Genomic DNA, 26,150 nt, shown 5'->3' with positions numbered 1-26,150 from the left:
GACTTAGAGATCATTCAGGGCATAAGGGACCCAGCCCATGCTCCACTCACCAAACCCTGCACACTGGCACAGAGCTGCATCCATTCGGAGAGGGGGCGCCATTTACTAACTTCCTCTAAGAGGCCCTGTGGGATCGAGACTGCCCTGCAGCCACCACTGGAAGGAGAAACCGACCTCTCCCATAGCTATCCTGTATAACATTTCCTCACCTACCTTCCCCTGGAGGTTTGTACGGTTCTCCACTCTTGGGTTTCACTGATTGTTCCTGCCTTGGCTACCTCACTCCCTCTACCCCCATAATTTATTTTCAAAGCTGCCTCTCTCACAATGGAGTGAGGACTTCTATTTGCAATGCAGAACAGTTTTGTTTCTTTGATCCTTGGCCTTCCAAACTATGTTCTCTTAGGCCTGCTGGGAATAATGAGCAGGCCCATTGAAGAGTCAGGTACCTCTTCATAGTTTCTCCCTTTTCTACACAAAAACACAAAGGCCCTGCCAAAGCTTTGAAACTAAACCCTTAGACTCCTCCAGTCTGTGCTCATGCGCGTTACATAAAAAGGAAACTGGTGAAAGAAAGAAGAGACAAAGAGTGTGGTTTTCTTTTTCTAGTCACAACTGTTTGCATTTTCTGATTTTTCTGCAATGAATACACAGAGGCTCAGGGAGGTTATATAACTTGCCTGAAGTCACGCAGCTAGTAAATGGGGGCCTGGAAGTCCATCCTGTCCCAGGACTAGATTGCACAGAGGGCTCTTTCCACCACAGCCAAGCTGTCCCTGGAAGGTTGAGACTGGCTGCCAAGCCTGGAGCAGGAAGAGGTTTTCTCATAAGGAGAAAGACAAATTACTGTCCCTCTGCTGGCGAAAAATATGATATAGGATGTAAATATGTCTACGGTCAAGAGAGCTGAAGTACCACCCCCTGAGGTGCTACCACCTTACCCCTACGTGGGCAGCCCTATGTACTAAGTTGGTGCTACAATCACATCCTGATTCTAGCTAGGCTAATGGGTCTCTCTCTCTCGTGCACTCTCTCTCTCGCTCTTGGAAATCTGTAATTAGAATTGGGAGGTGTCTTGTTCAATCTGGGAAGGTCTCTTGAACAGAAAAGTATGCTTGAGTTGTGTGTTGGCCATCTTCTACTGGCTATGTAGAACAAAAAGCTGAACAATGGGGCGCCTGGGTGGCTCATTGGCTCAGGTCATGATTCCAGAATCCTGGGATCAAGGCCCGCATCGGGCTCCCTGCTCGGCTGGAAACCTGCTTCTCCCTCTCCCACTCCCCCTGCTTGTGTTCCCTCTCATGCTGTCTCTCTCTCTCCGTCAATTAAATAAATAAATTTAAAAAAAAAAAAGCTGAACAATGATGTTGAGAGAGAGGAAGAATGACATATGTGAGGAAGAAATAGAAAGATTCCTAATGTCTTTAGTTCCTGGATCCAGTAAATTCCTACTTTGTTTAAGGAGTCCAAAGAACTTGAGACAGAGAGCACCACAGCCCAAACCAGTCATTTCCAAACTATAAAAACTATAAATCAATTGTCATTTATCACATATTTCCATGTAACAAGAGGCCAATAGTTTAACAGCCAAAACCCCAACCAGGACACAGACTTCCTGTGTGACTGGGGCAAGTTTCTCAATATCCGATTTCCCAATTGTAAGATAGAAATAGTACCTTTCTCATATGATTTTTGTGATGATTAAATGAGTGGTTATATGAAAAGTCCTCAGAAATAATGACTGGAACATAGAGAACAGTATGTAAATGTTAGCTATTATTCGTCTTTGTTTTCTACTTCTCCTTTCTCCTATTTTTTTTTAAAGATTTTATTTATTTATTTGACAGAGAGAGAGATAGAGCAGGAACACAAGCAGGGGGAGTGGGAGAGGGAGAAGAAGGCTTCCCGCAGAGCAGAGAGCCTGATGCGGGGCTCAATCCCAGGACGCTGGAATCATGACCTGAGCCGAAGGCTGACGCTTAACAACTGAGCCACCCAGGCGCCCCACCTTTCTCCTATTTTATACATGGGGAAACTAAGACCCGGGAAGTCAAGGGTATTGCCCAAGGCTATGTTGCAATTAGACAGAAAGGCTGGGCCCAGAACTGAAGTCTTCTGATCCTAACTTCAATGTTTGGTCCATCACCCTAAATGTCCCACAAGCAACCACCTGTTACAGAGTTTCCTTGGGGAAAATGTTAGAACCCAAGCCCTGAGGGTATTATGAGATCTGATTAGGAAGCAGCTCCCTGCCTCTGCTCCTGGTTGGAGAGCAAGGCTACTCCAACTTGGCTTGCCCAGATGGGCCTCCATGCCTGTACAATTGAGGAAGAGGAGAAGGGTTTAGTAATGATAATGTAAGACCTTGAGAAATATTTTGCAAAGAATCCTGCAGCCGAAAATGTCTGCTAATATTTAGGAAATCAGGAAGTGTAGAATCACAAGGAACCAACAACAATGATCTCAGCTACCAGAGACACCAAAGTGGGTGATTCACAGGAGGATGCCTAAAGCTGTACCCCAAACCTCTGTCTGCTGTCTGCCAAAGCCCGAGGCCTGTTCACCACTGATAGAATAATAATGGCCTCTCCTTTCCTTCTGCCTTCCAAACTCACATGAGCACCTCTTATTTTCAGGACACAACCTAGAACCCTGTTGTCAAGGGAATCTGGGAAATGTAGTTTTGAGGCTTCCAGCCCCCAAAATATAGGGGAAATCATAGAAGGTGGTGAGAATGGTGCTGAGCTGACAATATGGTAGGGTCCACCTTTTTGCTATTCAAATACATTCTTCTATCCATATTTAATTTTCAAACAACATTACTGTTCCCCTTAACATGATGCAACTATCCCTCATATAAATAAAGATATTCTTATGGCCTGAATTGTGTTCCCCCCAAATTCATATGTTGAAGCCCAACTCCCAGTACCTCAGAATGTGACTGTATTTGGAGATAGAGCCTTAAAAGAGACATTTAAGTGAAAATGAGGCATAAGTGTGGGCCTTCATCCAATCTGACTGGTGTCCTTATAAGAAGAGGAAATTTGGACGCACTGAGACATTAGATGTCCCAATTTCCCTAACAACCTTGCAGGGTTTTGAGTAGAGGCTTGAGACAATCTAACTCACATTTTTAAAATGATCACACCAGCTGCCATGTTGCAGATAGAAAATAGGAAATGGGGTGGAAGCAGGGAGACCATTTTGGAGGCTGTTGTAACAGTTCAGAGAGGTGATGATGGCTTGGACCAAGGTGGTGTTGATGGTGCTGGTAATGGTAGTTAAAAGCGATCAGATTGGAAAATATTTTGAAGGCAGAGCCAACTGAATTGACTGGTGGAACATGAGAAAAAAAGGTGTCAGGGACAATTTGAATATTTTGGGCCTGAACAAATAGGAGATTTAAATGGCCACTTACTAAACTAAAATAAATCTGGGAGAGGGAAAGGGTGGGGGTACCTGTGTTGGGGAGTAGATTCAAGGTTTTAGTTTTGCATGTAAATTTTGAGATATCAGTTACTGATGTAAATAGAGACATCAAGTAGAAATTGAATTTACAAGTGTATATTCAGGAGCGAGGATAAGGCTGAATGAATAGTTTGGAAGGTATCAGTATATTTAAGTCCGAGGGGCCAGAGGAGAGATCACCTAAGCCAATGATTTTCCACTGGGATGATCCACCCAGGAAAGAAAATTTTGAAAAATTGCCAGAACATTTTAGGGGGAGGGCAGGTGGCATGATAATTAAGGTGGGGACCACTACAAGGCTTTTGTGTGTGGGACCAGGGCTCCTAGGCATCCTGCAATGCACAGGACAATCCTGCACAACAGAAATTGTCCCACATTCCACATAATTTTCAAATGTCCTATCAGACATTCATTTGATGGAAATTATATTTATTTTTTATCTCAGCCCAGAGGCTAAATCTATTTTCTACATGTATGGTTTTAATATATACTGAGTTTCCCAGGAACACCACTTCCATGTAATTAACTGATGGAAGAGGGGGCTTTGTTTTGTTCAGAAAATCAACCACAAAGCTGCTGTCTGTATTCGAGATGCCAGTCCAGTTCTCCTGGATTGGTCTGCATGTGCAGCTTTGGCAGGCACAGTGATTCTAGGAATGGCTGCAAGCATCTGATGATTACATGAGGGCTTCTGGTGAAGTTGTTCATAATTTGCGCATGTTCAAATATATAACACTTTTATGCATTAGTTTCCTCATTTCTCCCTATAATACAGGGAGTTAAGTTCATTATTTTGAAACTATGTGTGTAGGGTGCCTGGGGGCTCAGTCGTTAAGCGTCTGCCTTGGGCTCAGGTCAAGATCCCAGGGTCCTGAGATCGAGCCCTGCATCGGGCTCCCTGCTCACCGGGAAGCCTGCTTCTCCCTCTCCCACTCCCCCTGCTTGTATTCCCTCTCTCGCTCTCTCTCTGTCAAATAAATAAATAAAATCTTTAAAAAAAAAAAGAAAAGAAAGAAAGAAAAGAAAGAAAAAGAAACGTGTGTTAGTTTGGTGTGAAGGGTATTCTCCATTTGCCACTCCAGACCTGATCCACTTTCTGCTCTTCTGTTGCTTGCTTCCTGGCCCAGGAGGCAGACTTTAATGAATGGTATCAATCAGCTCCGTTGCCCAGTGGCTTCCCGTTGAGTTCAGCCAAAGGGAAATACTACTCCCTCATCTTGGCCCTTCAGACCTAGGGATGGCAGACAAATCCCTCCAGTGCTTCCTCATTCCTTGCTGGTTCCCTTAACTCTGTCCACATCTTTTTCAATAATCCCTTCATTAAACTGGCTTCAGTTGGACTCAGCTTGAGTGTGCCATCTGTTTCCCACCAGCCCCTAACTGAGACACTAGTTACATTATTTCTGAATTTCATTTTAGGACAGTAAAGGGCAAATTACAAAAGATTTGTTAATAAAAGGGAGTAAATCCAGAATGTGGAACATTCTTGAGGACAATTGAGCTGGCTTCTGCAATAAGTCAGCAGAATGAAAACTAAAGGGAGGGGGAGGATTGCTAGAGATTAAAAGGATTGAAAGGGCACAACAACAAAATGTAATGTGTAGACCTTGTTTGGATCCAAATTTGGACAAACCCAGTATAATAAGGCATATCTGAAACATGAGGGAAAGTGTAATTATGTGCTGGATTTTAAATGATACCAAAGAATGATTTTAAATTTTGTTAAGTATGGTCACGGCATCATGGTTAAGTGAGAAAATAGCCCATGTCTTTAAGAAATGCACTGAAGTATGTAGGAGTGAAATGGCATGGTGTGAGGGATTTACTTTAAAATACTTCGGCAAGGGGGCGCCTGGGTGGCTCAGTTGTTAGGCGTCTGCCTTCGGCTCAGGTCATGGTCCCAGGGTCCCGGGATCGAGCCCCGCATCGGGCTCCCTGCACCGCGGGAAGCCTGCTTCTGCCTCTCCCACTCCCCCTGCTTGTGTTCCCTTTCTGGCTGTGTCTGTCAAATACATAAATAAAATCTTTAAATAAATAAATAAATAAAATACTTCTGCAAGGAAAAAGGAAAAAGAAAGAGGGATAGATAAAGCATCTGGGGGAATGGGGGATAGATAAAGCAAATTCAATATTATTAAATGCTGAATCCAGGTAATAGATATATGGGGATGCATTGTACTGTCCTCTCTACATTTGTTTGTATGTTTGACATTCTTTATGGTAAACCATTTTGAAACTAAATTAGATTAAATTAAAAAGGGACATTTTGTCTAATACGGGGCATCAACCAAGGCAGGAAGTGAAGACAAGGGAAGAGATTTGGATTGAAACAGGAGTATATCCAGGCAAGATCTATAAAGGAGGAAAAGGAAAGAAAGTAATGATAATGATGAGACCATGACCCTAAGGTAAATAGACAAGGTGAAGGGTAACAAAAAGGTAGTAAGGTCAATGGGCTGGATGTACTGAAGAAGTTGAAAAGTTACTGGATTCAGAATACCAAAGAGAGTGAGCCACAATATAAGTGGTGATGGTCAAAGAATGGAGTGCTTAAAAATAGTCAAAGTACTGGGGCTCCTGTGTCGCTCAATCGGTTAAGTGTCCAACTCTTGATTTTGGCTCAGGTCATGATCTCAGGGTCCTGGGATCGAGCCCCACGTCAGGCTCCCTGCTCAGCAGGAAGAAGCCTGCTTCTTCCTCTCCCTCTGCTTGCTGCTCCCCACTGCTTGTGCTCTCTCTCTCTCAAACAAATAAAATCTTAAAAAAAAAAAAGAATGCAACTAGGAAAGGCATAGACTGACAAATCATATCCAGAACATACAAAGAACTCCCACAAATCAATACCAAAAAACCCCCATTCAATTAAAAAATAAACAAAAGAGGGATGCCTGGGTGGCTCAGTTGGTTGAGCTTCTGCCTTCGGCTCAGGTCATGATCCCGGGGTTCTGGGATTGAGCCCTGCATTGGGCTCCCTGCTTAGCCTGCTTAGCCTGCTTCTCCCTCTGCTTGCTGCTGCTCAGGCTCTCTCTCAAATAAAAAAATCTTTTTAAAAAATAAAAAATGAACAAAAGATATAAACAAGCATTTCACAAAAGAACACATTCAAATGGCCAATAAACATATGAAAGAATGCTTAAAATAATATAAAAAAAATAAAATAATAGGGGCGCCTGGGTGGCTCAGTTGGTTAAGTGACTGCCTTCGGCTCAGGTCATGATCCCAGGATCCTGGGATCAAGCCCCGCATCGGGCTCCCTGCTTGGCGGGAAGCCTGCTTCTCCCTCTCCCACTCCCACTCCCCCTGCTTGTGTTCCTGCTCTCGCTCTCTCTCTCTGTCAAATAAATACAATCTTTAAAAAAAAAAAAAGAGTGTTGGTCCTTAAGAAACTGACAATTTGGTGCGAAAACAAAAAATAACTCTGAGCCGGGAATGAAACCTGGATTCTGATGGAGTCCAGGGCAGGCTGGCCCCAAAATATGCTACTTTGGGATACTGATTATTTTGAATTAAAGTTATTTAAGAAACAGCCAGTGCAAAAAGGACACTCTGACCCTCCTTTGTACCCGTGAAAGCAGGAAATAAATCTCTTATGTGAAAGATTACCAGGAGGTGAAGAGACATCCTTATCACCAGAGATGGGAATTCAGGGCCAAAACCTACATAAACACACCTTGTTACTTTTACTAATTTACTACCAAGCCCAAATTCTGTTTAAAATTCCTTTCTAACTGAAGCTCCCAAACGTAAGTTTTCTTTGAGGACAGAGTTCTTCACAGATTTGTGTTTCTTTGTCTAAAAGGTATAAAAGCTGCCTGCTTTGGTCACTTCTCTGAGATTCATATTTCTATGAGCTCCCATAAGTATGAATTAAATTTGTTTTTCTCTTGTTAATCTCGCTCATGTCAATTTAATTCTTAGACCAGCCAAAAGAACCTTGAAGGATAGAGTAAAATTCCGGCCCCCTCCAATATTCCATCTTGCTTCTGCTTCTGGCTGGCTGTGTGACCTTGTGCAACTCCCTTGCCATCTCTGAGCCTGGGGGCCAGGCTGGGTGGTTCCCCTGCCTTCCTCTGTAAAGACATCGTTTGAGGCTGCATGGGAGTCCTAAAGTGGAAGGTACTGGGATGAGTGACTGCCGTGACTGTATTGGGAGTCAGAGAGATTCCAGGCCTCATTCCCCATCTCTTAAACTGTTAAAGCAGACAGTCCTGCCCCCTCCCTGCTTCTCTGGCCCTAGGTCACCTGCAGGACATCCCAGACTCTCCCACAAGCTATCCAGCCTATGTTAGATCACCTAGGGGTAGGGTCCCAGTCCACCCACCCTAGGCCAATTGCAGCAGGATCTCTGCCAGACAGAAGGCAATTTCCTGGATGATGAGCAATCAGAGCTCACTCTGGACTTGGCCTCTTTAGGGCGTGGGCCTCACCCCGGAAAGGGCCTTAGGCCACAGCAATCAGGAACTTCCTTGATTGCCCTGGAGATGTGAGGCCCACCCAGCTCTGCTCAGCTACCCTGGAGGAAAAGCGGAAAGTCTGGATGTAATACCCAGGCCTAAACCTTCCCTCACGCTCTATATCCTCTAGCGTTGCTGCTGCTTTCTTCTTCCCTCCCTGTCCTGCCTCCCTCCCTGGGGTTACAAATAAATTTTAACAAGTAGGCAAATTTGCAAATACAGAATCTTCAAATAATAAGGATCAACTATATGTTGTCCTGGGGGAGCCTGGAGGAACCTCTGACTCAGCTGGAAGAGTCAGGGAAGACTTGCAAAGAGATGCTACTTTGGCTATTCCTGTAATACAGAAAGGTCCAGACAGGGGGATTGTGACCACATACTAAGTCATGTGATTTGACAAAGGACTATTTCTTTCCTATTCATTCGTAGGTATTTTGTTGCTCTCATAAATGTGGTCTTCTCTTTCATCATATCTTCTAACTCAGCACTGAACAATAGAACTTTCTGTAATGATGGACTTGGTTTATAACTACACTAATACAGTAGCCACTAATCACATGTGGCTATTGAGAACGTAAAGTGTGACTAGGATGATTGAGAAACTGAATTTTAAATTTTACTTAATTTTAGCTATTTTAAATTTAAATTCAAATAGCCCCATGGTTATCATGTTGAAAAATGCAGTTTTAACTGATTGCAATTTGTATGTATAAAGGATATTATTTTTATATATTAATTTCATACCCATTTTCTTACTGAATGTTGTTTATGGCAGTTTTTCAGTTAATTCTAGTGGGTTCTCTTGGAATACAAACATGTTATTAACAAGTAAAGATAATTTTATCTACTCTTTTCCAATTTTTATTTCTTTTTCTTGTCTAATTGTATCAGCTAGTACCTCCAATTAAAGGTTATATAGTAATATTGATGAAAGTGTGTATTCTTGTTCCTGACCTAATGGGATTTCTAAGTGTGTTTTTTTTCCTTTTTATATATATAAAATGATACCAACAGGTGACAAATGAATTGTTCTGTCCCCCTAGCTTTCTCTTCCTCCTGTGCTCCCTGTGCTATTGGGTTGAGGTGCTGCTGTTTTCCAAGTTAGGAATGTAGCTCTCACCTTCATTTTCCTCTCCCTCTCCTCTCCCTTCCCTTTTTCTCCCCTTCTCCCTCCTTCCCTCTCTCCATTATCCAGGCCAACCAGCTGCCAAATCTATCTTCTTCCCATTTCCACTGCCACCACCACCTGGTACTTTTCATTGCCTAGAAACATTAGAAGAGGGGCGCCTGGGTGGCTCAGCTGGTTGAACATCCAACTCTTGATTTCGGCTCAGGTCATGATCTCAGGGTCACTGGATCAGGCTCTGTGCTCAGTGGGGAGTCTGCTTCTCTCCTTCTCCCTCTCCCTTTGTCCCTCCCCTTCATGTGCACATGCACACATGCGCTCTCTCTCGGCTCTCTCTCACTCTCTCTCAAGAGGAAGGAAGGAAGGAAGGGAGAGAGGGAGGGTAGGAGGGAGGGAGGGAAGTTAGATTAGAAGAGCATCCACTACGTTAGTCACCTTGTTTCCACTTTCACTTCCTTCAGTCCTTTCCCCACAAAGCAGATGATATGGTCTTTCTAAACTCTTGACCTATCAGATGGCTTCTCTACTTAAAACTTGTCGATTGGCTTTTTGGCTCTTCTCAAAATAAAATGCAGACTTTTACTGTGGGCTACAAGGCCTGGATGGTTTAGTTCCTGTAGACCTCTCCAAATTCACCTCATACCACCTGCTGATTCCTCTATGTACAGTGCTTTCCCCCAAGCCCTTTGAATGTCTGCTAATTCTCCTTCTTCGTGATTCAAATCAAAAGGCATTTTCTCAGAACATTCTTTCCTGAGCACTCAATTTAAAGCCTGGCTGGCTCAGTTGGTAGAGCATGTGACTCTGGATCTTGGGGTTGCGAGTTTGAGCACCATGTTGGGTGTAGAGATTATTTAAAAATAAAATCTTTTAAAAAAATAAAGTCTCCACACCAATTCCCTCTATAACATCACCCTGCTTCTTTCATTGTGCTTATTATAATCCAAAATTACTTATATGCCCATTTGTTTGTCACTGGTCCTCACTGAGCATGTAAGCTCTATTTTATTCACCACTCTATCCTCAGAGGCTAGCCAGTGCATGACACATGTAGGCCCAATACAAATATTTGTTCCATAAATGGATAGCCAACCTCATATGCTCAAGGACAAATCTGGAATTCCTTCTTTACAATGTTGAAAGGTATTGCTCCTTTCTTCCAGCAGGTGGAGCCAAAGCCACACCTGTTCTGTAGCAGGAGTTGGGGTGGAGTGTGTGATTGGCGTGCTGAGGACTGCAGGACAGAGTCAAGAGGGAGGCAGAGTTTTTTGTAGTAATGTTGGATCCAAGCATAGAGGAAGTCAAGATGGCACTTCTCCCAAAGGATGGGTAGGTATGAGCTGTCCAGAAGGCACATGGAGTCACCGGTGACCAAATGAGTTTCTGGGATCCCAGGTGGTTTTTCTACCCCCCGCCCCCACCATATCATCCCCCACGAAATCAGCAGGGGATCTTCGAGGAGAACAATTTTCTGTGAGCATAAAACTGAAGAGAAGGTTTTCCATTCCAAATCCCCATTGTACAGTTGGGGGAAACTGAGGACAAGAGAGAAGCATCATGTTGGGTCAGTGCCTGTTGGGTGTAGCTCACAAAACCTTCTTGTTATAGCTCATGTTTAAAAACTCAGCCCCAACCCACCCCACCATGCCTGGCCCTGGGCTCAATATGGGAAGCTACAGTGGAGGGGGCATGGACTCTCGAGAGCTGCCCCAAAGAACAGGGGAGAAAGAATGGCTTTAGAGAGGCATTCTGGAACCAAGGCATATTGGATCAGTGTCTGCCAGATGGACCAGGGGCCAGAGGTACATTCCAGGGCTGGGCAGGTGGACTGTGGGGCTGGGGAGATCAGCAGGGGTCTCAGACTTCCTCCTGAAGACAATGGGGACTCATAGAAGGGCTTCTAAATACTTTGGTTATCTTGGAGAGTTTGCAGAAGGAATGTGAGGAGATCAAATCAAAGACAGAGACCAGGGCGCCTGGGTGGCTCAGTTGGTTAAGCGACTGCCTTTGGCTCAGGTCATGATCCTGGAGTCCCAGGATCGAGTCCCAGGATCAAGTACCGCATCAGGGCTCCCTCTGACCCTCTTCCTCTCATGCTCTCTCTCTCATTCTCTCTCAAATAAATAAATAAAATCTTTAAAAAAAGAGAGAGAGAGACCAGCGAGGATGCTGGTATAATCATTTAGGTGAGAGACCTGGTAAGTAATTGCAGGGATGGGCAAGAAGCAAGCTTGAGTGGTTTAGGAAATTTAAAATAACTTTTATTTTTTAAAGACAGGTTTTGGTGTTTATTGGAGTAGAGGGAGGGGGAGGTAGGAGTGGGTCTCTGCAAACATTATCTGAGTTCTTGAGCATTCTGGCTACGAAAGCCAGCCCAGAGCCCAGGGCTCCTGCCTTGCCCAGGCAGCCTGACCCTGAGATGGCAGCTCTAAAGGGAGTGGGACCTGGCTTGGTGGTGACAAGACTATCGGTTCACATATTAGCCTAAAGTAGTGGGTAAGAGCACTGGTCCTGTAGCCAGACAGCCCGGGTTCAAACATCAGCTCCTCCACTTACTGTCTGATGACCTTGGACAAGTTACTTTTCTGTGCCTCAGTTTCCTTATCTGTAAAATGGGGGTAATAATGTACTTACCTCATAGGGGAATTATGCATATAACCATGCCGGTTAGTTAACACTTGATCAATTTATGAAAGTGCCTTGGCAGAACTTCAGGGCAAAAATGGAGCCTTCCCCAGCCACCCTGAAAATGGAGCCCTAGACCCAAAGTAACAACCAAGCCTGAAGGGTCTATGCACTTCTCTCTCTGGGCTTCATTTATCCATGCATAGAATAGAGAAGTTGGACCCGTAGCCCTGATCCTACCAGCTTTGCTTTCCCAATATCTGGAGCTTGGCCTAAGTGTGTGAGACCCAGTGATGTACTGGGGCAAGCTCCTACCAGCTTGTGAGAGCCAACTGTTCAACTTTCAAGAAACTGGCCTTAGAACAACCATTGGTAACTTGAAATTGGCTATAGAAGAAGCAATTACGCCATGCAAATGGACAAGTGCTATACACTAGGGCTTCCCCCAGCAACCTCCTCCCCGCCAACAGTGGTTTTTCACCAGCACACCAGTGCTGAGACCCCTCCTCAACTCACACACAAAGCCACCCAGCCAGGTACCTTCTCACCTTCCAACACCATCATTAACAGCTATGGGGAAAGAATCGCAGGTCCCTAGGACCTCACACAGCCCCAGTCACACAGCGTGTGTGCCAGGGGCGCATGCTCAAGCATGCCTGGGGCAGGACGCACAGCATGCATGCCTGGGCAGAGCAGCCGGCTGTCTGACAGGCAGTGGGGTCACTCAGATACAGGGGAGCGAAGGATGGGATGGGATTCCAGTTAGGCAACTCTTGGCCACGTGACCTGAGCCAGGTGCCTCTCTATACTGGAGCTCAGTTTACTCATCTTTAAAGTGGAATAGTCCCGGGGCGCTCGGGTGACTCAGTCGGTTAAGCGCCCAGCTCTTGATCTCAGCTCAGGTCTTGATCTCAGGGTCGTGAGTTCAAGCCCCACGCTGCGCATGGAGCCTACTTTAAAAAAATAATAAAGAAAAAAAAAAAAGAAAGTGGAATAGTCCCGATATAGCAAGACGGTTTCAAGGATTAAATTCGAGAACCAGCAAAGTGAAGGTAAAGCCTCCACACCATGCCTGGTACAGATAGGTGTTTAGTAAACGTTAGCTGATGCTGTTATCACACCTCCAGACACCCTCTTGCTCCCCAGGGCCCCTGCAGCTTCATGTCCCTGTCTTGGCACCGAAGGGCTCAGTGAGTGGCTGAGGGTAAAGACAGAAACAAGCACCTCTGGTTTCCAGCTTTTATGAAAATTAATAACATTAATAGCTCACAGACACATACATACACATACATTGCTATATACATGGTCATTAAGTTATTAATTAGTCTCTGTATAAAAAGTTTCTACATTAGTGTTCTAGGCTAGGCCCCATCAGTCCATGGCATATTCACAGTAGCAGCCCCGGGGCTTGGCCCCGTGGGCAGGCAGATGTGAGGCAGGAGGCTGCATGAACAGCCCTCCCCACAGCAGGCACAGGAAGTGTCCTGGGCCACTTACTCTCGAGTCTTTGGCTCCCTTCAGGACACCTGGAGACCAGCTACTCAGCGAACAGGCAAGCAGGCCCTGATCTCTCCTGTGGTCTGGGACCCAGGCCCTGTGGATGGTGGCTTCGGGCAACACGGACGGGCCTAGAGGATGCTGGCCAGCTCCGTAGAGTCTGTGTCAGAACAGCCAGAGCTGCTGGCCTCCTCCCTGCAAGAGCCAGAGGACACAGGCTGGAGGAGGCGTCCTCACCCCTCCCCTTCCCCAGCTGCCTTGGTCCTCCGAGGACCTTGGCCCTACAGTCTTAGCCAGCCAGCTGTCAGGTGAGTCTAAACAACAGGAAGTAGATAGTTTGCTCACTCCTACTCTCAACGCAGAAACTGCCGGTCGGTCTGTTTGAAGTTCTTGCTGCCCACAGGGCACCAGAAGCCCTGGGACTACGCTTTGACCTGGGCTCGCTGATGAACTGGCATGATTCACTTCACCGTGCCCTCTGGTCTCCAGAAAGGCAGCCTCAGGCCACACCTGAGGTCCTGCATGCCAAGAGAGCTGTGAAGAATGCAGGCTGTGGAGTGAAAATGCCAGCGCTCAAACCCCAGTTCTACTCCTTCTCAGAGGGGCCGGTTACTCTTCCTGGTTAAGGCTCAGAGTGGGGATCGGGATCTCCCGACACCTAGGGGTGTCAAAGGACTGCAGGAGATCATGAATGCGCAGTCCCTGAAGTGTATAAACTCCGTGAGGGCAGGGATTCTGTCTGTGTCATTCACTAGAGCAATGCCTGGCACCTAGTGGGTTTCCAATAAGTATCTGCTGAAAGAATAAATGCAAAACCACCTAGCACACTGCCTGGCATGCAGCTAAGTATCGGACCTAAGTCAGCTGCCATTAGGAAGGAGGCTTCGAGGGAAGATGTGCAGGAGGGAAGTCAGGCCTTGGCCACAAGAGGCAGGGGCTGAGGGTTTAGATAGGATGATGCCCCCCTCCTCTGCCTCCCCGCTCTCACCTCAGAGCCTGCAGGGCCTTCTTGTTCTGCCGCCGCTTCTCCTCATCGATGGGGTACAGCTTGAAGAGCAGCAGGCCTAGCAGGATAAGGGCTATGGGAGCTATAGTCACCAGCATCTTCAGGGTGAACTTGACACGTTCCGGCTGTGAGCAGCCACGGGTCTGGTACCCGGCAAAGCTGTGGGACCCAGGGAGCAGGAGGGTGGTGAGGGTGGGGCACCTGGGGCTTGGCCCTGCCCAGCGCTGCTCCAGGACCCCACTGCACTCACTCAAGACTGAGGGTGGAGATGCCCAGGGAGACTCCAGAGGCGAACTTGGTGAAGAAGACATAGAAGGAGAAGAAGATAGGCTCAGTTCCATGAGACTGGGGCTGCTTCAGGTGGAAGTCGTCGATGACATCAGGCAGCATGGACCTGCAGCATGGTGGCGATCATGAGGACTCACCCACCCAGCACTCCAGGGTCCCCACTAGCCCATATGGCACCTCTGTGGTGTCAGTAAGAAGAGGTGGCCCTCTGGGACTTTTGTATCCCCAGGGCACACAGCTCTGTAAAGACATGGCAACTTCATAGTGGTAAGGAGGCCAGCCCCCTCCTCTGAGATGGAGCCCCATTCAACTTGGCGAATAGAACACAGACCAGATTTAAGCCCCCCATCTCGCACCTTGGTTAGGTCTTCTCGCACAGTTCACAACCTCTACAACTGTACAGGAGAGACCTGTCCCACCCCCAACCTGGACCCACAGAATGGTCTGCAGGAGAAGCCCCTGCAGAATTCCCTGCAAGGAGCTTCAGAGGTAGGGGGTAGGGGGCTGGCGGACATAGCCAGGTGGGCCGGTACGCACTTACCAGGGTAGTAAGAAGGCCGCTGCCACACTGATGCCGGCTGCCACAGCTACCACGTAGGTGACAATCAGGTTACTCTCCATGAAGGCCACCAAGATGAGAAATGGCACTGCTGACTAGTGGAAGGGGTGGGCACAGGAAGATGAGTCAGCCTGGGGACTTCGACCAGCAAACCCCAACTAAGCCCAGGCCCCACCCCTTCAGCCCCACTCACGGAGATCCCAATGTATACCGCCGTCTTCTTGCCAAATCGGGTTAGGAACCACTGCCAGATGGGAATGGTGAACGTGGCCGAGAGCTGGGGATGCACAGTTGGGAGTGAGGGAAGTGGGTTAGTCATAAACCCCTGCTGCCCTTCCCAGGACCTCAAAGATATTCCTAGCCTTGCCTGCGGGCAGCCAGATGATACCCTCTGGGCACTGAGGAAGCTGACAGGCCCCTTTGACGGCTCTCCAGGGTAGCTGAGTGCTAGTCCCGGTCTTATCTCCTACCTTCTCTGAGCCACAGCTGAGCACAAAGTCTCCAAGTTCCTGGCCTCCACGCCTTGGCCTTTGCTATGTTCTTTACTGGAATATCTTGCCCCAAATCTTTCACAGTCTTGCCTAAGCAATTGTGCGTCAGATCCAACCAGTGATTCTGAGACTCCTCCCACATCCCTCCTAACCTTAGCCAGTCTGGGAAACATCCTCTGACTATCTAAAGAACCATCTCAAAGCCCAGGCTGCCTACCCACCCTCGGGGCCCCCCACACACCATGATGGCCAGGAGCAGATTCTGGAATTCGTTTCGGAAGCCCAAGGTGTAGGTGCAAAACAAGGCGAAGTTCCCCTCCACCAGCTGGAGGATGGGCAGGGTAGGGGGAAGGAAATGCAAGGAAAGAAGTGATGTCAGAGCCCAGGCTTCCCCATGCTCCCAGGACCTCTGCTCACCCTGCCCCCATTCCACCTGTCCCTCGGGCTTCGTCACATCCTGTCCTTGTTTTACCCCACCCCTCTTGCACCCGCCCTACTCTCAAGGCTGAGCACGTCAGGCCGCCCCACTCACCATAAAAGCCAGGGAGGTGAAGAGGAAGCCAGCAATAAGCTTGACGTATGGGCCATGGCTCATGACCAGCCGGAGGCCCCGAAAAAAGGACATCGGCTCAGCCTGCTGAGTCTCATAGGGTTCTGGGGGCCAGAGAAGACAGTGAGAAAGGAGCAGAGGCTGCTCCCAAAGCCTGAGTGAGGCCCAGGCAGAGGGACAAAGCCATGCGGTGCTGGGGCCTACAGCGCTCCCCGGGGACCCCTCACCTCTCTGCTCCCGCACGCCCAGGGTCAGGATGACAGCACAGACAACGTAGATGGAGGCAATGACTCCTGCTGCCAGCAGGTATGCATTTTGCTACAAAGGAGATAAAAGTGACAGTCAGTCTGATCTCATCCCAGCTCTCAGCAGCTCCACTCAATGGACCAGTCCCTTCTCTGGGGCCTCACTGTCTCCACCTGTGAAATGGGAGAATCATCCTGGGCCGGCTGCCACTTCCCACGGCTGTGCAAAGTCCAGAGGAACGGAATGTTAAGAAGCCAGGCTGTGGAGGGTGAGAGCCCATAGTTCACATCTCCCCAAATCTAGTTAAGTCACTAGTTCTGTGACCCCGGCCAAATTATTTAGCCTCTCTATGAGTCAGTTTCCTTATCTGAAAAGTGGGCATATTAACAGTTTGTAGATCAAATGCCCAACACTTAATAAACACGGACGATGCTGAGGATGACTGCAAACCACCCCATTGTGCCCCATCTCCCTAAATCTCTGCATAGCCAAGGGCCTCACCGTTTCTTTGAGTGAGGTGGTGCTCTGTGTCCGATTGGCACCTTCCGTAGCCAGTGAAGAGTCCTTGGGGTCCTGGAGGCAAGGCGTATCCACTTGGCCCACGATTTGCCCCTGGATCGCTGTGCCCAGCACTGTGCCCAGTACCTCCACAGTCATCCCTGAACAGTAAAAAGGTCCTTTGGAGGGGCCTCATGGCTTGTCGGCCTCCAGGGAGGAAGGCCAGGTGGGTAGAGGCCCCAGGTGATGGCAGTTGTTCCAGGTGGGTAGATATCCAGTGGTGGGGCAGATGCACCTTGGCCTGCACTTACGGCCTTGCTCGCTGTGACCTCTGGCTAGCCCCTGCACCTCTCTGTTCTCACCAGAGCAATAAAGGGATCAAGTTATTTTTGAGATGGTTTTACATCCATTCCCAGCAAGGGAGGAAATGTGGCAGGAGGGTCAGGGAACAATCCCCATGGTCCCTGGGGGATGGATCAGTGGGCTGGAGAGACACTTACGATATGCAGTGGCAGAATCCCGCTCACTCTGCTCTGTGCTGATGAACATCGTGAGAGCTGAGTAGGGAACGTGGAAACACTGGCATGGAAGAGAGGCCCTCGGCCAGTCAGACGATGGACAAGCAGATGTGGCTTCTGGCACCAACCCTACAGGCCCCGGGGACTGCCCTCATTCCTCCCCCCAGACACCAAGGGGAGGCACCCACACTCACCGTGACCAGTGTTTCAAACAGGCAATAGAAAAGCAGGTACCACAGGGCCTGGCCCTGTGGGAAGTCAGGCACGAACCAGATGAGGAAGTAAGCAATGATGGCCAGGGGTGTGGAGAAGATGATCCTGGGGAAGGGGGGAGGGTCTGAGTGGGGGCTGGATGCCAAAACCCCAAGTTCTGGGGTCAGCCTGGACTGCTCTGTAGTCCAGGGTGCCTGCCGGGAAGGAAATTCTTCTCCCTGAATCCACCCACCCCAGGGTCTCTGGGAGAGGCTGATGGCCAAGCCAGAAGCGCAGACTGCAACAGGGCCCCTGGACTGAAATCCTGAGCACGGAGCATGAGGTCAGATGTGGAGGACTGCCTAGTCTCCCCAGTGGAGAGGGCTCCAGAGGCAGGGGCTTCCTATGGGCTGGGGGAACCGCGAATGGCACTGAAACCTCGGGTGGTAGGGCAGGGAGGCGGGAAGAAGGAGCAACCCCAACATTGGTGTTCTTACATGTGCACACACATCCCTCGTGAGCACACATATACACACACTGTGGGCACACACACACGGGTTGGGAAGGCCAACTCCAGGCGAAGGACCAGGCCTAGTGAAATCACTCTAAGGGAGGGTAAATGTCTGCCTTCCCACTGGTGCATCCCACACCACTGCAAAAGTGGTTAGACCTCAGGACGGACTGACTTCATGTCATCAGTATAAAAAGGCAGCAGAGAGCAGGGGCTAAGAGGAAGGCCTTTGGAACCATTCTTCAGGAATCCAATTCTGGCTCTACCAATAACTATAAATAACTTGGACTTGAGCAAGTTATTTAACTTCTCGGAGGCTCATTTTCTCATCCATAAAAAGAAAATAGTAATAGCACCTAATTACATTCAACCTTCACTCAAGAAATATTCAAGTGCTGAATATGGGCTAAGCAAAGCACTGTTCTTATGACTTAGGATGGATCAGTGAATGAAACAGACAAAAGTTATTGCCCGGTGGAACTTGTATTCTAGTTGGCAAATGAAAAATAAACATAATGTAAAAGTTATATACGTATTATTCAGGCTTAAAAGGGAATGAAAGTCTGACACATGCTACAACGCAAATGAACCTTGAAGACATTATGCTAAGTGAAATAAGTCCGTCACAAAAGGACAAGTATTGCACGATCCCGCCTACAAGAGACCTACAGTAGTCAAATTCAGAGATAAAAAGTAGAATGGTGGTTACCAGGCGCTGTGGGGAGGGAGGTACGGGGAGTTATTTTTTCTGGGTACAGAGTTTCAGTTTGGGAAGATGAAAAAGTTCTGGAGATGGATGGTAGTGGTGGTAGTACAATGAAAATATGCTAAATGACACTAAACTGTACAGTTAAAAATGGCTCAAATGGCGGGGTGCCTGGGTGACTCAAGTCAATTAGCAGCTGACTCTTGATTTCGGCTCAGGTCATGATCTCGGGGTCCTGGGATCGAGCCCCTTGCCAGGCTCCATGCTCAGCGGTGAGTCTGCTTCAGGATTCTCCCTCTCCTTCTGCCCCTCCCCCTGCTCGCTCTCTCTCTCAAATAAATAAATACATCTTTCAGAAAAAATGGTTAAAATGGCAAAATTTATGTTATGTATATTTTACCACAATTTTAAAAAATTCTATACCATTAGAAGGTGATTAAGTGCTACGGAGAAAAGCAAGCAGGCTAAAGGGGATTAGGAGTATGGGCCTACAACTGACAACAGAGTAGACAGGGAAGCCCTCATTGAGAAGCTGACATCTGTGCCAAGACTTGACCGAGAGGAGGCACTTGGCCTTGCAGTTGTCTGAGGCAAAGTGTGCTGGGCAAGAACAGTCAGCAACAGAGGTGCTCAGGCAGGTCTGAGGAGTAGCAAGGAGGCCATTGGGGCTGGAGTGGAGTGAGCAGAGGGGATGGGATTAGGAGACGGGGTTGGAGGACACGGAGTACCAGGTCATGTAAGGCCTTGCAGGCCACGGGAAGGACTTTGGTTCCATTTCATAGAGTGGAAGTAGTTTTGAGACTTTAATAAAGTTGTTATTAAAATGTAGAACGGTGCTTGGGACACAGTAAGTGCTTGCTGTGACTATCACACCAGGAAAGCTCAGCAGGAGAGTACAGGTCCTCAGCCAGGGAATCAGACCCCAGGCCCAGCCCTGCTCCAGCCCTGCTGCATCCCCGCCCGCCCACGTGACCCTGTGGATACCCTGCCTCTCACCAGGTGGCCTCGGGAACTCCAGGGAAAGTGTCTGTCAAAGTCTTCCTGGTCTGAAGGGTGGATTTTAAGTGCTGGCTGAGGGCAAGGGCTGCTCTGAGGCCTGGAAGGATAGTGGGCCACGGGGCTGATAAACCTGAAAGGCCCAGCCTCTTCCCACACTAAAAGAAGGTGCCGGGTCCCAGGCCTGAGGGACCTAGGTCCTTACTGTGGTAGGGACAGGAAGGAGGTCCCATACCCTGCATGGCAGCCCCTCAGTCCACTGAGTGATCCAGTGGGCACTCAGACACAGGGGTGGAGGTTACCATTCGAGAGGTATCACCAGGAATTATCACCCAGACAGGTGAGGACATGTACACAGACACCATGTTAAGACAAAAAGCAGCCTGAAGGGCCCTCAGCAACTTCACCGAACTGGCTGCCACACCTGCCCAGCGTGAGGCCCTCAGATCCTACTTCCCACAGGGAGGGCCTCCTCGGCTCTCCCTCTCTGCCCCCCTCCCCCCTGCCCGAATCCACGTGTCTCCTCAGAGAACAAGGGCTCCTTCCGTCAGCCTTCGTCAAACACTCCTCTCCTCTCCGCTGAGAAACCAAATGTGACTGGAAGTAACCCAGCTGCTGTGGCCACCGCAAAGGCCTGTCCTGAGTAGCTGCCTCCCATTGGCTATGCCTCATGAGGAGATGTGGCAGCAAAGCCCCACCTCCTACTGGCTGCCAGGGACTCAGGTGAGGGGCGGGGGGCGGCCAGCCTGCCTCCTACCTGGGCAGCCTGTCCAGGTAAGGCAGGCTCTCCTGCCTTCCTGCCACCGCCCCCCTCTCCTCCTTCCTACCTCCCCCCCCCCCCCCCCCCCCGCCCTGCCATGAAGCCTGGATCAAAGGCCCCAATTTGGGCCTTAGCCAGAGGCTGGCGGGATTGTGGCGGGAGGGGGGCCTCGTGGGAAAGGAAGTTGTGGGGGTGGGGTGGGGGCTGTGGGAAGAGCTTTGAAGGCCGGAGACCAGGTATGGGCACCCCTGGGGCAGGAAGGCGCCCACTTGAGCCTGGATGGGCTGGAGATGAAAGGGGTATGTCCACCCCCTCCCCCCACCAAGCAGGATGTCCTGGAGGGAACCAGAGCTCCAGCCTGTCAGCCTGTCCCGTGTGTCTGCCTTTGCTGTCTGATCTATGGTGTACTACCTCCCCCAACCTTGCCCTGTAGCCCGAGGCTGAGTAGTGCAGGCTCTGTATCAAGGGAAAAGGTAGTTTATATTATCCAAGGGGCCAGAGGTTATGGGTCTGCTATCCCATTCTGGGCATTACCCTCCAGCCTTGCCCCAACAGGAGCTACTCTGAAGGGGTGCCAAATTATATATTACTTAGTATGTGCCTAGCACTGTTCTAAGTACGTCACATATAAAAATATGTGATCTTCACGATAAACCAAAGTGATAGGCATAATTATTATCTCCACTTTGCAGATGAAGAAACTTGAGGCTCAGAGATGTTAAGTGACTTGCCCAGGGCTGCACAGCTGGAGGTGGTGAAACTGAGGCAGGCTGGTTTCAGAGTTTAACCTCTCAACCACTATGCAGCCGCTATCTCTGCCACTATGGGAAATGACTGTGTGGGAGACGTTAGAATTCCAGCTTCACTGAAGGGAATGGGCCTCGGGGAGGAATGGGGGGTGCCTGGAGTAGGGGAAGCTGCTCAGTCTAGCAGTTTGGCCAGCCTGGGAATGAATTGGCAGGGCATCCCAGTGCCCATGCCTGGGGCAGCTAAGGCCTCGGACAGGGTTTCAACACGGGTTTTTTTGTCATTTCTTCTCTTCACCCCACAGTCTGTGACAAGCCAGATGGAAGGATCAAGAGTTAGTAGACATGCCAAATGCCCTGCCTTCTGCCACCTCAAAGGAGTCTCTTCTACTCACCAGGGCATGAGGCGGCCCAGGCGGGTCCAGGAAGATTTGCTAATGCAGAAGCCCACCAGGGGGTCTGTGAAGGCGTCCCAAGCTCGGCCCACAAATAGGATGATGGAGGCAGAGAAAGGGTCCACCTGGAATGGGGAACAGGTAGAAGATGACCCCTTCATCCTTCTACTCACCTCAACCCTCAATGGTAGGCAAAAGCAGGGGCCCCCTCCCCATCTCATCCAGTCCCCTGGGATTGTGCGCTGCTCTCACCCAGGCCTTAAGCATCTTCACTTGCCTGTTAATGGTGATAGTAACAGTTCTCTGATAGCAGTCAGTAGCAGCGTGTGCCTTAGACATTTTCCCAGATCTGCTCCCTTATGTCCTCCCTTCCACTGCCCTTGAAAACACTCCCACCCATTAGAATGAATCCAGAATCCTTCCTTTGCTTCGCTCTCATAGCCCTGAGCTCCAACCACCTGATATCAGAATGAGCATTTGCTGGGTGACCACAGTGGGCCTCAATTTCCCCATCTGTATAATGGGAGTTATGATCCCTCTCTTATAGAACCGGAATTAAAATCCCTGTCTTGCAGGTCAAGCTCTATCTTGGATGTGGAAAAAGGAATCTTTAGATGCTTTTAGAAAGTGGCCTGTCACTATCCAGTCAAGATATTCCCCTCTCCACAAACCTTTTAGGCCAAAAGAGACGGCTTCTTTGGAAGAGAAAACTCTTCCTTATATCCGTCAAGGCTCTACTATTGCTTTTGCTCCAGGGAGCGGGGAAGCTAGTGGCCTCTCCCACTCTGTAGCTACCCCAATCCGACTTGCGCTACCCTCCCACTCCTGACAACAGTTCTACGCTTGGATTGCAGGTTCTTCATATTTGCACCTCACTTAGGGGACCCAGCCCATGGGATTTGTTCCAAAACTAGCTGCTTGAATGAAGTTATTTGTCCTTTATGGGGCTTAGTGTTCCCCACCTAGAAATGGATACAACTAAGACGGTTTGCTTGCGGAGTCAGATGCTACATAGAAAAGACAGCCGGTGCAGTGTGTGAGCCCCCAAAGCCATGGCTGTTTAGCTTCCCATTCTCCCATCCAGGCAAGGTGAATTCTCAGGATGCCAGGCTCCTGGCCGAAGCTTCTCAAAACAGAGCGGAGCCCTGGTTCACCCTAAGTACCTCTCCTAGTCAAAGACCCCATACACTGGGCACCTTACCTGAGCCCGGCACTTGGGGGCCCCTCTGCCCACTGACATGCCTCTGCTTCTTAGGTGAAGGTGAGCTATGCCTTGTCTATAAGCCTGGCAATATCTAGCCGCCCCTGAGTGGGGCCAGCTGACTGTTGTCCAGTGGGGACATGGTGTGCCAGTCTCTTCTTAAAACAAGTGTCACTAGCAGGCTCCATTCTCCCTCATGCCATCACCTACCCCTCCAGGTTCTGTTGCTCTTGCCAGGCAAGGAGAAGTTGCCTGACCTTGCCAGCTGAGACTCCTGGAGCGGATAGATTCCCCTGCTGGATACTTTCCAAAGCCTTCTTATTTCTCCATCCACTGCCAACTCTGAGAGGCAGCAAAGTAAGGATTCCATTCCCATTTCACAGATGAGACAGTCCCAGTCCGCCCCACCTCAGGATGCTGGAGGAGCCCTGGCAGGCTCATCCCACTTACCTGAGCCACATCCAACAGGTAGATCTGCAGGAAGAACCCCAGGGCACAGCCTGTCACCTGGTAGGGGGCCCCCCCAACTGCATAGCAAAGCTTGTTGCAAATGGACAACTGTTGTTTCTTCTTGGGTTGCTTCTGGGAAGAAGAGGAAGGGGTGAAAAAAGACCCAAGATCCTGGCCTCCATCCTAAAATGTTCCAGAGGCAGGACCATCCCTCCAGCCAACTTTGCCAGGAGGAACAAGTCTGCCTTGCCCGTTCCCACCCAGGGAGAGCTCACTTCCCACAAGAAAAGGAAGGTAAAAGTATTCTCTATCTTAGGAACCTGGAAAAGGGGAATCCATATGGAGGACATTGCCCCAAGCCACCCCATCTCCAGATTCTGAGTTAATTTGGCAGCCCACCATCCCTAAAAGACTCCCCCCAGGGTCTCAGCCATGCTCTTTTCAAGTTGGAGTGGGAGCATGCTCCAGCAGTGGACCTGTCCCCACCCAGCACCACCCGCCACAACCTGAAAATCCTCTTGCTGCCAAGAGCCGCCTAAGCCCAGCCCCTGCGCCCGCCCTAGTTCAGAAGCCAGGACCCACCTGCCTACTGGGTGAAGACTCTAGAGAGCTGTAGGGGCCCAGCCCAGCTGGCTGCGGGCACAGCTGTTCCTTCATCTGTCCCTGAGCCACCCTGGCCCCTGTAGGCAGCCAGAGCTTCAGGCCAGCCCAGGAGCTGTCCTACCCTCCCTCTTGCTATCCCCCATCTCCAGCTCCTAGGGAATCTTGGAGAGGGGAGGAAAGGCCTCTGGGTGCCGGGGCCCCATCTAGGTGGAGCACTAGGAAGATTGAGATTGCCCTGGGGGGAAAGTGGAGATTACTCAGATGTGGTAGCCCCAGAACTGCTCACCCTGGCTCCTTGCAGGGACCGGTTAATAAAACAAAAAGGAAAAGGCAGGTATGTGTTGCCTGGGATCCACTCCCCGTGGAGCCTCCCGATTTCATTAGGTTCTTCATTAGGTCCAAGAGAACTGGGGATGGGGTTGAAGGTCAAGACGCGCAAAGCACCTCGGGCGCCAACACCCACCCTCACACAAACGCCTCGGAAGTAGCTCTGGTTCTTATGAATGAACCTGAGCGGCCCTCACCGCAGAGCTGAGGTGCGAGCCTGGGCCTGTGGGGTGGGGAGTAGGGGGCTGAGAGATGGGGAACTAACAGAGTTTTCCCAGATCTCTGGGTTCTGCCTTGCTTCCAGGGTGTCAAACCGAAGCCACTCGTCACAGAAGAACGGAAACCCGCTCAGCAGAGCCGGGGCACCACGTGAAGCTTCTGGCAGGGCAACTCCGTAGAGATGCGGGGTGGGGGTGAGCAAAAGGGGGCGCCGGTGCCTACGAACCTTCTCCATCAGCCCCCGTCCCCAGGGCACCCCCGGGCCTCCCCTGCAGCGGGGCCCGCCTGTCCCCGGCTAGCCCAACGCGTCCCGGAACCAAGCCTCTCCCTCGACGTCCCCAACTCAGCTCGCCCTCACCTCCCCCCGCCCTCCGCCCGGGGGTGGGGGGACCGGGCCCTCACCTTCACCTGGGCCGGCCGTTCAGCGGCTGGGAGGATGCCGGTGGGCAGCAGCCCCGCCGCGGAGCCGCTCTCCGCGCCCTCTCCTTTGGCCATGACCCGCGGGCCACGCCGCCGGGGACCGGGACGCCGGGATGCTCCTCTGCTCCGCGGGCCTCCGCTCGGGCCCGGGCTCCCGTCGTGCCCACCGCCGCCACGGCCGCCGCGCGCTACTAAACCCGGCGGGCGGCTGAGGCTCACACTCCCCTGCACGCCCCCTCGCGCCTCTTAAAGGCTCGGCCCTGCGCCCTCCGATCCAATCCCCGAGCCGGCTGGCCAGCCGCAGCCAATCTCCGCGGCCGCGCGCCCGCTCTCCCGCCGGGCTGAGCCGCCCAGCAGCTCTGCCACAGAGCCACGTTCTCAAAAGCCGGGGGATCCGGCTGCGCGGGCTCTTCCCAACCGCGGGAGAAGACCGGGACACCCTCCTGACACGCACGAGGAAACTGAGGCCTAAGGCTGGAAGGGAGCTGCCCGAGGTCCCCCAGAGTGAGTTCTCCCTGAGTCTTGCCTACAGCCCCCGACCTCTGACCCCCACGCCTAGGAACAGCTAGGGGCTGGGAAGCCCACCTACCCCTTTAAAATCAGGAGTCAGGTCGAGTCTCCCTCTCCTCCAAACCTGGTTGGAGGATGGAGCGCTGACACTTTCAGTATTGATGTCCCTCTTTCATCCCCCAAGACGGACCATTCCCTCTTTCCAACACTGGCTTCTCTGGGGCTCTGGGCGAAGGGGAGGGGGTAGGGAGATGAGGCTACGCAGCCGCTGCCCCTGCTGGCAGGGGGCTCCCGAGTCATGGGGAGGAGACAGGACCAGGACCACTAGTATACGATGATAATAACAGTGGCCTTTTATGGAGAGCTTCCTCCATGCTTGACATGCTCTCATTCAGTCCTCTCGGCAACGACGTGAGCGTGGGACTATCATCCCCATTTTGTAGCTGAGGAAATGCAAACTCAGAGAAGTGAACCAGCTGTTATGTGGCAGAGTCAGACCTGGCAGGTTTTGCCCCTTTCCAGAGCCTTCTCTCTTAACAGCCCTGCTCTGTCCCTCTCAACAAAAATTACCAGAAGGCTAACTGGGGTATATATGTCTCCCCAACAAAAAAGCCCTGGGAGATACAGGGCTGACGTGGCACTCTGGGTTGAAATAATCAAGGAAAGGTTTGAGAAAGAGAGGACTGAGTAATCTGGTCCTTGAAAGAAGATGGACATCAGTCTGGAACAGACGCCAGACACAGATCCAGAAAATATGCTTTTCTACCACCTCGGGGTGCCTTATGCCC

General features: G+C 50.2%; 1 protein-coding gene across 6 annotated transcripts; it reads right to left on the bottom strand.

The window, feature by feature from the left end:
* Positions 1-12,904: 12,904 nt before the first annotated feature.
* Positions 12,905-25,060, bottom strand: MFSD2A (major facilitator superfamily domain containing 2A). Of its 6 annotated transcripts, none has more exons than XM_021683753.1 (14): positions 24,835-25,060; positions 23,284-23,415; positions 21,633-21,757; positions 17,521-17,644; positions 17,309-17,387; positions 16,812-16,969; positions 16,292-16,382; positions 16,047-16,168; positions 15,756-15,839; positions 15,217-15,300; positions 15,006-15,118; positions 14,427-14,570; positions 14,159-14,335; positions 12,905-13,365 (listed from the first exon to the last, which is right to left on the bottom strand). In XM_021683753.1, exons 1-14 carry the CDS (start codon positions 24,925-24,927, stop codon positions 13,302-13,304), a joined length of 1,590 nt encoding a protein of 529 aa, XP_021539428.1. In that variant the 5' UTR covers positions 24,928-25,060; the 3' UTR covers positions 12,905-13,301. The 6 variants fall into 6 exon arrangements, with proteins under 6 accessions (XP_021539428.1, XP_044770424.1, XP_044770422.1 ...); XM_044914489.1 differs by having other exon boundaries at positions 23,284-23,307; XM_044914487.1 differs by having other exon boundaries at positions 24,841-25,060.
* Positions 25,061-26,150: the final 1,090 nt, after the last annotated feature.

This window comes from Neomonachus schauinslandi, chromosome 4 (genome assembly GCF_002201575.2).
Source record: "Neomonachus schauinslandi chromosome 4, ASM220157v2, whole genome shotgun sequence".
NCBI classification, from domain to species: domain Eukaryota; kingdom Metazoa; phylum Chordata; class Mammalia; order Carnivora; family Phocidae; genus Neomonachus; species Neomonachus schauinslandi.
This window is presented reverse-complemented; position numbering and strand designations above follow the sequence as displayed.

What these genes read in the sequence shown, in the direction of transcription:
- MFSD2A (XM_021683753.1), bottom strand. Translation starts at nt 24,927, where the DNA reads ATGGCCAAAGGAGAGGGCGCGGAGAGCGGCTCCGCGGCGGGGCTGCTG. An exon ending in ACCTGTTGGATGTGGCTCAG is followed by an intron (nt 21,758 to 23,283) that starts GTAAGTGGGATG and finishes TCCCCATTCCAG; the next exon opens with GTGGACCCTTTCTCTGCCTC. An exon ending in CCACCTCACTCAAAGAAACG is followed by an intron (nt 16,383 to 16,811) that starts GTGAGGCCCTTG and finishes TCTCCTTTGTAG; the next exon opens with CAAAATGCATACCTGCTGGC.